Source organism: Nerophis lumbriciformis, linkage group LG27 (genome assembly GCF_033978685.3).
Source record: "Nerophis lumbriciformis linkage group LG27, RoL_Nlum_v2.1, whole genome shotgun sequence".
Lineage (NCBI taxonomy): Eukaryota > Metazoa > Chordata > Actinopteri > Syngnathiformes > Syngnathidae > Nerophis > Nerophis lumbriciformis.
Window position 1 is genome coordinate 34856778 of NC_084574.2, and position 12628 is coordinate 34869405.

At 43.5% G+C, this 12628-nt stretch overlaps 1 protein-coding gene across 3 annotated transcripts in view; it reads right to left on the minus strand.

Annotated features, from left to right (window-relative positions):
- Positions 1 to 12628, minus strand: part of rasal3 (RAS protein activator like 3) — an 86836-nt gene that overhangs the window by 48400 nt on the left and 25808 nt on the right. For all 3 annotated transcript variants that reach the window (XM_061988036.2, XM_072916433.1, XM_061988037.2), the window contains 2 exons: positions 5833 to 5931; positions 917 to 1573 (listed from right to left, as the gene is read on the minus strand). In XM_061988036.2, the coding sequence (XP_061844020.2) occupies positions 917 to 1573; positions 5833 to 5931 (756 nt within the window). The remainder of the gene's footprint in view (positions 1 to 916; positions 1574 to 5832; positions 5932 to 12628) is intronic.

A 12628-nucleotide genomic window follows, 5' to 3' on the forward strand; every position in this document is an offset into this window, starting at 1 on the left:
AGAGCCCCGCCACCCGGCGGAGGAAACTCATTTCGGCCGCTTGTACCCGTGATCTTGTCCTTTCGGTCATGACCCAAAGCTCATGACCATAGGTGAGGATGGGAACATAGATCGACCAGTAAATCGAGAGCTTTGCCTTCTGGCTCAGCTCCTTCTTCACCACAACGGATCGATACAGTGTCCGCATTACTGAAGACGCCGTACCGATCCGCCTGTCGATCTCACGATCCACTCTTCCCTCACTCGTGAACAAGACTCCGAGGTACTTGAACTCCTCCACTTGGGGCAAGATCTCCTCCCCAACCCGGAGATGGCACTCCACCCTTTTGCGGGCGAGAACCATGGACTCGGATTTGGAGGTGCTGATTCCCATCCCAGTCGCTTCACACTCGGCTGCGAACCGATCCAGTGAGAGCTGAAGATCTTGGCCAGAGGAAGCCATCAGGACCACATCATCTGCAAAAAGCAGAGACCTAATCCTGCAGCCACCAAACCAGATACCCTCAACGCCTTGACTGCGCCTAGAATTCTGTCCATAAAGGTTATGAACAGAATCGGTGACAAAGGGCAGCCCTGGCGGAGTCCAACCCTCACTGGAAACGGGTCCGATTTACTGCCGGCAATGCGGACCAAGCTCTGACACTGATTATACAGGGAGCGAACCGCCACAATAAGACAGTCCGTTACCCCATACTCTCTGAGCACTCCCCACAGGACTTCCCGGGGTACACGGTCGAATGCCTTCTCCAAGTACTAATACAATGTATTAGTATTTTGAAATTGTTCAACCTGGCTGAAGTTTTCCAAGGACAAAAACCTAAGTTTGGTGTGGACTAAAGGTCCAAAAGCATACAAAAATATGCATTTTCAAAACATATGTGGTCATAGTGAATATGAACCCTCTGCATGTTTTTACCTTTGCTTTGCCGATACTCTGCAGCACGTGCACAAGAGCTCCTGCCAGCTCCTCCTTTTCTTTGACGTTTAGAAGTGGCTCCAAGCTTTTGCACATTTCCACATAATCCACGGTCAGATACTCGGCAAACTCCTTATATTTCTCCATAGGCAAAACCTGCAGGTTCCTAAACCGAGCTTTGATGCGGAGAGAAGCCTGCGGCCCCAGAAGTTCTTTGCTGCATGCCGAGACTTTGTAAGGAACGATGCGGTACCACTTTTCCTGGTAGGCTCTGCCTCGGATGTCCGCCAAGCGTATATCCACGCTGCCGAGCAGTTGCGGGCTGAACTCCTCTCGGGAATGCCGCTTCTTTTTAAGGTCCTCTCCGCAGAAAAGGTGTAAGGTGATTTGGGAGATGCAGGGAAGATTGTCGAGCTCAAAGAACTCCCCCCAGAATAACTGAAAGCCGTCGGTCCCGGCTCCACTCCCACTCAGGTGTCCGGAGGAGCCAGTCGAGCCGTCCCCAGCCAGACTGGAGCGACTCGACACCTTGCTGGTTGAACGTGCGAACAGAATCCCGTCCAGGTGGAGCTCACAGTAATAACTGCGTTTGGGTGGCAGGTCCTTCGCTTCCTTCACCCACAGACTGAGGGAGCTCTCTGTGCGCTCGACGTTATCCTGGAACAGGTGAAACATTTTCATTAGCGCCATGTTTGATAGGATAGGATAGGACTTTATTGTCATTGCACAAGTACAAACCCTGTTTCCATATGAGTTGGGAAATTGTGTTAGATGTAAATATAAACGGAATACAATGATTTGCAAATCCTTTTCAACCCATATTCAGTTGAATATGCTACAAAGACAACATATTTGATGTTGATGACATTTTTTTTTTGTGCAAATAATCATTAACTTTAGAATTTGATGCCAGCAACACGTGACAAAGAAGTTGGGAAAGGTGGCAATAAATACTGATAAAGTTGAGGAATGCTCATCAAACACTTATTTGGAACATCCCACAGGTGAACAGGCAAATTGGGAACAGGTGGGTGCCATGATTGGGTATAAAAGTAGATTCCATGAAATGCTCAGTCATTCACAAACGAGGATGGGGCGAGGGTCACCACTTTGTCAACAAATGCGTGAGCAAATTGTTGAACAGTTTAAGAAAAACCTTTCTCAACCAGCTATTGCAAGGAATTCAGGGATTTCACCATCTACGGTCCGTGATATCATCAAAGGGTTCAGAGAATCTGGAGAAATCACTGCACTTAAGCAGCTAAGCCCGTGACCTTCCCATCCCTCAGGCTGTACTGCATCAACAAGCGACATCAGTGTGTAAAGGATATCACCACATGGGCTCAGGAACACTTCAGAAAACCACTGTCAGTAACTACAGTTGGTCGCTACATCTCCTATGCAAGGCGAAAACCGTTCATCAACAACACCCAGAAACGCCGTCGGCTTCGCTGGGCCTGAGCTCATCTAAGATGGACTGATATAAAGTGGAAACGTGTTCTGTGGTCTGACGAGTCCACATTTCAAATTGTTTTTGGAAACTGTGGACGTTGTGTCCTCCGGACCAAAGAGGAAAAGAACCATCCGGATTGTTATAGGCACAAAGTGTAAAAGCCAGCATCTGTGATGGTATGGGGGTGTATTAGTGCCCAAGGCATGGGTAACTTACACATCTGTGAAGGCGCCATTAAGGCTGAAAGGTACATACAGGTTTTAGAGCAACATATGTTGCCATCTGTCATGACTTGGACTGTGGAGTTTTTGTTTTCCCAAGATGCAAGAGAATTTGGATCGGACATGGCTTGAAGGTGGGTACATGATTTATTTAACACTATAACTACAAAGAAAGGATCAAACAAAAAGCGCGCACAGGGGCGGAGGTACAAAACTAGACTATAAAACACAAAACTTGCACATTGGCAGAAACTATGAACAATTAAACAAAACACTAACTGTGGCTTAACAAACAAACTTACTGTGGCATGGGATCGTGAACAGGGCTTGAAACGCGAGGATAGCAGGGTGAGAAAGGCTATGACTCCAGGACGAACAACAGAAAATGAAAAGCTTAAATAACACAGACATGATTAACAACAGGTGCGTGACTCAAAACAGGTGCGTGACATGACAGGTGAAACTAATGGGTAACTATGGTGACAAGACAAGGGAGTGAAAGGACAGAAACTAAACAAAACATGACTTAAAACAAAACATGATTACACAGACATGACACCATCCAAAGACTTCTATGGAAATGCAAGAACCGAGACTCAGATTTCCCTCGCCCGGACGCGGGTCACCGGGGCCCCCCTCCGGAGCCAGGCCCGGAGTTGGGGCACGATGGCGAGCGCCTGGTGGCCGGGCCTGTCCCCATGGGGCCCGGCCGGGCACAGCCCGAAGAGGCAACGTGGGTCCCCCCTCCAATGGGCTCACCACCCATAGCAGGGGCCATAGAGGTCGGGTGCAATGTGATCGGTGCGGCGTCTTCAATTTACCGGTCGATCTACGTTCCCATCCTCACCTATGGTCATGAGCTTTGGGTTATGACCGAAAGGACAAGATCACGGGTACAAGCGGCCGAAATGAGTTTCCTCCGCCGGGTGGCGGGGCTCTCCCTTAGAGATAGGGTGAGAAGCTCTGTCATCCGGGGGGAGCTTAAAGTAAAGCCGCTGATCCTCCACATCGAGAGGAGCCAGATGAGGTGGTTCGGGCATCTGGTCAGGATGCCACCCGAGCGCCTCCCTAAGGAGGTGTTTAGGGCATGTCCGACCGGTAGGAGGCCACGAGGAAGACCCAGGACACGTTGGGAAGACTATGTCTCCCGGCTGGCCTGGGAACGCCTCGGGATCCCCCGAGAGGAGCTGGACGAAGTGGCTGGGGAGAGGGAAGTCTGGGCTTCCCTGCTTAGGCTGCTGCCCCCGCGACCCGACCTCGGATAAGCGGAAGAAGATGGATGGATGGATGGACACCATCCAAGCAACGTTACCATGGACGCCCCTGCTTATTTCAGCAAGACAATACCAAGCCACGTGTTACATCAACGTGGCTTCATAGTAAAAGAGTGCGGGTACTAGACTGGCCTGCATGTAGTCCAGACCTGTCTCCCATTGAAAATGTGTGGCGCATTATGAAGCCTAAAATACCACAACGCAGACCCCCGGACTGTTGAACAACTCAAGCTGTACATCAAGCAAGAATGGGAAAGAATTCCACCTGAGAAGCTTAAAAAATGTGTCTCCTCAGTTCCCAAACGTTTACTGAGTGTTGTTAAAAGAAAAGGTGATGTAACACAGTGGTGAACATGCCCTTTCCCAACTACTTTGGCACGTGTTGCAGCCATGAAATTCTAAGCTAATTATTATTTGCAAAAAAATAATAAAGTTTATGAGTTTGAACATCAAATATCTTGTCTTTGTAGTGCATTCAATTGAATATGGGTTGAAAAGCATTTGCAAATCATTGTATTCCGTTTATATTTACATCTAACACAATTTTTTCCAACTCATATGGAAACGGGGTTTGTACAAAGAAACTTTGTTTTCAGCACAAACCCGTTCAAGATTAGACAAACAAACAGTGTACATGGTTACAGAACAGGAACCCTGATGGGTCGCCAAAGGCGGCCCGTAAAAGATAAGAAAAAGGTAAAACGCTAGGGAAGAAGATGAGTAAAAAAAAATACAATCTAGACAGGGCTCCTAAGGGGACCTAGTCTGGAGTGGAAAAAAAACCTCCGTGCAATGCACACATAAACACGTTACATTTAATCACGACAACTCGCAACAGAGGGGCGGGGATTTGGGGCCCTGAAGGGAGACTGCTGCTTTGAAGCGTTGCCAGCCGTCCATCACCCCAAGGGGAAACAAGCGGTGGTGAAGGCGTGGGGTGGAGTGGGGGCGGGGGGTGTATGTGCCCATTGTCTTGGGTGTCCATCCATCCATCCATCCATCTTCTTCCGCTTATCCGAGGTCGGGTCGCGGGGGCAGCAGCCTAAGCAGGGAAGCCCAGACTTCCCTCTCCCCAGCCACTTCGTCCAGCTCCTCCCGGGGGATCCCGAGGCGTTCCCAGGCCAGCCGGGAGACATAGTCTTCCCAACGTGTCCTGGGTCTTCCTCGTGGCCTCCTACCGGTCGGACATGCCCTAAACACCTCCTTAGGGAGGCGCTCGGGTGGCATCCTGACCAGATGCCCGAACCACCTCATCTGGCTCCTCTCGATGCGGAGGAGCAGCGGCTTTACTTTGAGCTCCCCCCGGATGACAGAGCTTCTCACCCTATCTCTAAGGGAGAGCCCCGCCACCCGGCGGAGGAAACTCATTTCGGCCGCTTGTACCCGTGATCTTGTCCTTTCGGTCATAACCCAAAGCTCATGACCATAGGTGAGGATGGGAACGTAGATCGACCGGTAAATTGAGAGCTTTGCCTTCCGGCTCAGCTCCTTCTTCACCACAACGGATCGATACAGCGTCCGCATTACTGAAGACGCCGCACCGATCCGCCTGTCGATCTCACGATCCACTCTTCCCTCACTCGTGAACAAGACTTGTCTTGGGTGTGATGATGTAATGTTCATAGACTGAGGCCGATCTGCATGCAAGCAAAAGTTCGACTCCAGGTGTCGTTGAGGAGGGAGGGAGGTCAAAAGCGTCCATCATTGAGGTGTTCCCGTGGGTGTTTTCAGAACAGCCTGTTCCTGTTGTTCACGGCGTCAAGGCCATTCCAGGGAGTCAAATCGTAGATTAGGATGTTTGTTTTCCGCGAGCAGACAATACAATGACTTGTCTGTTCTATTTGTCTATGCTGGCTGCTCTCATATTACATTTTCCTTTTCAGCAAGCTTCTCCAAGATGTGATCCATCTTGTGATTCAGTTTGATGATGCAATACTAGATTTAGTTCCTTTTGGTCTGATTTCTTACCTTATTAGGCTGGGCGGCTCGTCTCAGGTCTTCAATCCATCGATCGCGTTCTGCAGCTGAGGAGCAGCCAAAGCAATGTGTGCTCTCAGAGTTGATGACCTATAATTACAAGTACAACATTTGCAAGAATATAGAATGCATCTCAAATATGGCAGTAACGGAAATGATTTCAATTCAAGGGTTAAGGTTACAGTTATTGTGTGAATGCTCCAATTCTTCTTCTTCTCCAGATTTTGGCGCACTCTACTTTCCACATTTTTCACCCGATTCAAACCGTTCCAACTTCAAACTGCTCAGCCAATCTTGGAATCGCAGGCTTTTCTTTGACGAATTCCAAAAATTCCCAGATTTCCCAGAATTCCACGTTTTCCGGGACATTTTTCCCATTTAAAATGAATGGGCCATTTTTCAAACTTCAACCATTTCCACATTTTTCAACTGATTCAAACCATTCCACCTTCAACACATTCCACCATTCTAGAAATTTAAACAATCTTTTTTCCGAGTTAAAAAAAATTCCTGGATTTTTTTTTCAGAATTCCTGGTTTTCCAAAGCTCTATTTCCACCATTTTTTCTGTCGACTACTCCTCCCACATTTTTCAACCCACTTCCACTGTTTCACCGTCAAAACATTCCTCTCAATTGTTTTTTGAACTGGAAAATTTCCCGGTTTTCCCGAAATTCCAGGAATTCCGTAATACTATTTCTCAATTCAACATGTTACTACTTCAACATTTCTCGACCGATTTGAAAAATGTCAACACCAACCATTTTACCTCATTCAGACCATTTAAGTTTTTTTCAACATTTAAAAAAAAAAAAAATCCTATTTTCCTGAAATTCCCTTATACCATTTACTACTTCAACATTTCTTGACCGATTTAAACAATTCCAAAACCAACCAATTTAGCTAATTCTGGCCATTGTAGAATCATTTCCCAAAAAATCAAGCTTTTTCCAAAATCCCCAAATTTCCGGGAAGTTCACATTGAAAGAAATGGGTTATTTTTCCAAGTTGCAGAATTCCCACATTTTTCAACCTATTTAAACCATTCCAACATTCAATCTATTCTAACATTCATACTACATTCTGTCAGCATTTCATTTCAACTTCAGCATTGGACCATTCACATGCAATTCCTTCAGGAATTGCCTCATCTAATTGTGTGAATGCTCCAAAACATTCACACATATGGTTTTGCTCAGGCCCGGCCCTAACCAATCTGGCGCCCTAGGCAAGATTTTAGGTGGCGCCCCCCCACATCGGCAGTGAAGTGTATATACTCACAAGAAACCGAATAGCTTTGTCTTTGACCTTTTTTTTACTTAAAGAAAGCAAATTAACAATCAGAATAGTTAACAAGAAAAAAAAAAAAAGAATAAATAAATGAATGCAAAAAATAAAAAATGAATATATGAAATACAATATTTTTTACATACATATTGCTTAATTTACATTAATGATGTGCACTTTAACAACTAGGCTTACAACTATACCTAATATATAAAGGGGTGGAAAAGTGACTATTACCTGCAGGGCAAACATTAGCTAACCAGAAGGCAATAACAATGTAAACAAAAACACCTGCTTAAAAGATCTAATACAAATGTCCCTGAGGAATGTAAGGTGGGAGTACTGTAATTACCTAACGTTACATTATTATTTTCCATAACAATTTAGCCCCCTCCACAATTAACCCGACGTTAAAACAGAACTAGCTATTTATTGATTAGCAATTGCCGAATCATGTAACATTAGCTTAATGCTAAAAAGCCAGGTTACTATCACATTCTGTAACAGACAAATCATTTCATGTAGGCTAACGTTACCTACCTGCTACCTCTTGTCTTTTTCTCGTTTCTCCTCCTCTTCTTTTCTCTTTTTTCTTCCCTGGGCACCTGACAGTTTTGGCCGTTTTGACATCTTGTGTTGATTTTTTGATGTGGTGACGTCCAAAAAGAGTCATGATACGGGGAGGGGGGGGGGGCGTAATGTTGTAACAAATAATATTTATATTATATAGGCTTTACTTTGCATTTTAATTAACGTGGGATTATTTTTTGTATTTAGAAATAATAGTACCAACTTTTTTTTTTTTTTCTCCAACATTTGTGGCACTGGCGTGGCGCCCCCTGATGGACGGCGCCCTTAGCATTTGCCTATACGGCCTATGCCACGGGCCGGCCCTGGTTTTGCTTCTTCTTCTTCTTCTCCAGATTTTGGCGCACTCTACCTTCCACATTTTTTCACCCGATTCAAACCGTTCCAACTTCAAACTGTTCAGCCTATTCGGGAATCGCGGGCTTTCCCTTGACAAATTCCCAGATTTCCCAGAATTCAAGGTTTTCAGGGACATTTTTCCCATTCAAAATTAATTGGCCATTTTTCAAACTTCCACCATTTCCACATTTTTCAAACTATTCAAACCATTCTACCTTCAATATATTCCACCATCTTGGAAACTACTTTTTTCCCAAGTTCAAAAAAATTAAAGGATTTTCCAGAATTCCTAGTTTTCCAAAGCCCTAGTTCCACCCTTTTTTCTGGCGGCGACTCCTCCCACATTTTTCAACCCACTTCAACCGTTCCACCGTCTAAACCAGGGGTACTCACACTTTTTCTGCAGGCGAGCTACTTTTCAATTGATCAAGTCGTGGGGATCTACCTCATTCATATATATAATTTATATTTACTTATTTATGAAATATATGTTTTTGTTAACAAGTTAAAGGTGTTTAATGATAATACAAGCATGTTTAACACATATAGTTAATATTGTTAACAACTTAAAGGTGTTTAATGATAATACAAGCATGTTTAACACATATAGTTAATATTGTTAATAAGTTAAAGGTGTTTAAACATAATGCAAGCATGTTTAACACATAGTTAATATTGTTAACAAGTTAAAGATGTTTAATGATAATGCAAGCATGTTTGACACATATAGTTAATATTGTTAATAAATTAAAGGTGTTTAATGATAATACAAGAATGTTTAACACATATAGTTAATATTGTTAACAAGTTAAAGGTGTTTAAAGATAATACAAGAATGTTTAACACATATAGTTAATATTGTTAACAAGTTAAAGGTGTTTAAAGATAATACAAGCATGTTTAACACTTATAGTTAATATTGTTAACAAGTTAAAGGTGTTTAAAGATAATACAAGCATGTTTAACACATAGTTAATATTGTTAATAAATTAAAGGTGGTTAAAGATACTACAAGCATGTTTAACACATATAGTTAATATTGTTAACAACTTAAAGGTGGTTAAAGATAATACAAGCATGTTTAACACATATAGTTAATATTGTTAACAACTTAAAGGTGGTTAAAGATAATACAAGCATGTTTAACACATATAGTTAATATTGTTAACAAGTTAAAGGTATTTAAAGATAATACAAGCATGTTTAACACATAGTTAATATTGTTAACAAGTTAAAGGTGTTTAAAGATAATGCAAGCATGTTTAACACATATAGTTAATATTGTTAATAAGTTAAAGGTGGTTAAAGATAATACAAGCATGTTTAACACATAGTTAATATTGTTAACAACTTAAAGGTGTTTAAAGATAATACAAGCATGTTTAACACATATAGATTCATTTCTTTCATGAAGACAAGAATATAAGTTGGTGTATTACCTGATTCTGATGACTTGCATTGATTGGAATCAGACAGTGGTGCTGATAATGTCCGCATTTTCGAATGGAGGAGAAAAAAAGTCCTCCTTTCTGTCCAATACCACATGAAAGTGGTTGGTTTTTGGCATCTTATTTATCCAGCTTCCGTACTCCTTTGTATACACTTTACATGAAATACATTGTCGGCAAACTCCGTAGCTTGCTAGCTTGTGCACGCCAGCTTCCTGAGACTCTTATTTTGGTAGTGCAGGCAGGATGAAGCAGAGCTTTTATTGTGCAACTGTGCAGTCGGTCTTTGGAGTTTTGACGACAGGTACGGCGCCAGAGTCTGTTGAAATAAAGTGTTTCTCGCCTTCCTGTCGGTAATTTTAATGAGCTGGCAGCAGCCAGTGTCATCTCAGAAGACCCTCGGGTGCCGTGAATGTCAATCAAGTGACGAAAGTGACGTCATAGTGAAGATTTATGATCGCTCATTTTTAGGACTATTTTTTTAATGCCTGACTGGTGATCGACTGACACACCCTCCACGATCGACCGGTAGCTCGCGATCGACGTAATGAGCACCCCTGGTCTAAACATTCCTCTTAATCAGGACAAAAAACAACATTGTTTTTTGAACTGGAAATAATAAAATTTTTCAATTCAATATGTTACTTCTTCAACATTTCTCGGCCGATTCGAACAATTCCAACCCCAACCATTTCAACTCATTCAAACAATTCATGTTTTTCACCATTTTCAAAAATATTCCTGCTATTCCCGAAATTCCCAAATTTTTTGGAAATTCCCATTTAAATCAATGGGCCATTCTTCAAAGTTCCACAAGTCCCACAATTTTCATCTGATTCCAACTGTTCCAACTTCAAAAAATTCACCCTGTTTGGATTGTGTGCTCTACTTCAACTATTCTAAAAAAAAGTTGAGGATTTCAGTTCAACTTCAGCATTGGAGCATTCGCACACAATTCCTTCAAGAATTGCCTCATCTAGTTGTGTGAATGCTCCAAAGCATTCAAAAATATACGTGTGTGTGTGAATGGGTGAATGTGGAAAATAGTATCAAAGCGCTTTGAGTTCCTCAAAAAGGTAGAAAAGCGCTATACAAGTACGACCCATTTACCATTTACTATTTACCATATGTTTTTTTCTTCTTCTTCTCCAGATTTTGGCGCGCTCTACCTTCCACATTTTTCACCCAATTCAAACCGTTCCAACTTCAAACTGTTCAGCTTATCCGGGAATCGCAGGCTTTTCCTCGACAAATTCCAAAAATTCACAGATTTCCCAGAATTCCAGGTTTTCTGGGAAACGTTTCCCTTTCAAAATGAATTGGCCATTTTTCAAACTTCCACCATTTCCACATTTTTCAACCGATTCAAGCCATTCCACCTTCAACACGTTCCAGTCACCCTGGAAATTCAAACTATTATTTTTACAAGTTCAAAAAAATTCCAGGAATTCCCATAATTCAAATTTTTTCAAACCCTTTTTTCATCCTTTTTTTCTGTCGATTACTCCTTCCACATTTTTCAATCCACTTCCACCGTCAAAACATTCCTCTTAATCAGGACAAAGAACAAAGTTGTTTTTAAAACTAGAAAAATCCCCAGTTTTACCGTAATTCCAGGAATTCCGTAATACCATTTCTCCATTAAAAATGTTACTACTTCAACATTTCTCGATCGATTTGAAAAATTCCAACAACAACCTTCAACTCATTCACATCATTCAAAATATTTAGCATTTTTTTAAAAATCCCTCTTTTCCCTAAATTCCCAAATTTCCATGAAATTCTTATTGAAAAGAATGGGACATTTTTCAAAGTTCCATAACTTCCAATTTTTGTATCCGATTCAAACCGTTCAAACTTCAAAATATTCAGCCTGTTCAGGAATTGCGCGCTCTCCTTCAACAATTAGTCATTTTGAAGTTCAACTTCAGCATTGGAGCATTCACACGCAATCTACTTAAGTGTAATCTCCTGTATTTTTAGCGGCCATACCAAATAAACATTCACAATATTAAACATGCAAGCCAATGAAATAACATGCTAAACATATTTCAATTGTGTGATAGTTTTTAATTTAAGTTCCATCCATCCATCCATCCATCTTCTTCCGCTTATCCGAGGTCGGGTCGCGGGGGCAGCAGCCTAAGCAGGGAAGCCCAGACTTCCCTCTCCCCAGCCACTTCGTCCAGTTCCTCCCGGGGGATCCCGAGGCGTTCCCAGGCCAGCCGGGAGACATAGTCTTCCCAACGTGTCCTGGGTCTTCCTCGTGGCCTCCTACCGGTCGGACATGCCCTAAACACCTCCTTAGGGAGGCGCTCGGGTGGCATCCTGACCAGATGCCCGAACCACCTCATCTGACTCCTCTCGATGTGGAGGAGCAGCGGCTTTACTTTGAGCTCCCCCCGGATGACAGAGCTTCTCACCCTATCTCTAAGGGAGAGCCCCGCCACCCGGCGGAGGAAACTCATTTCGGCCGCTTGTACCCGTGATCTTGTCCTTTCGGTCATAACCCAAAGCTCATGACCATAGGTAAGGATGGGAATGTAGATTGACCGGTAAATTGAGAGCTTTGCCTTCCGGCTCAGCTCCTTCTTCACCACAACGGATCGATACAGCGTCCGCATTACTGAAGACGCCGCACCGATCCGCCTGTCGATCTCACGATCCACTCTTCCCTCACTCGTGAACAAGACTCCGAGGTACTTGAACTCCTCCACTTGGGGCAAGATCTCCTCCCCAACCCGGAGATGGCACTCCACCCTTTTCCGGGCGAGAACCATGGACTCGGACTTGGAGGTGCTGATTCTCATCCCAGTCGCTTCACACTCAGCTGCGAACCGATCCAGTGAGAGCTGAACATCCTGGCCAGATGAAGCCATCAGGACCAAATCATCTGCAAAAAGCAGAGACCTAATCCTGCAGTCACCAAACCGGATCCCCTCAACGCCTTGACTGCGCCTAGAAATTCTGTCCATAAAAGTTATGAACAGAATCGGTGACAAAGGGCAGCCTTGGCGGAGTCCAACCCTCACCGGAAACGTGTCCGACTTACTGCCGGCAATGCGAACCAAGCTCTGACACTGATCATACAGGGAGCGGACCGCCACAATCAGACAGTCCGAAACC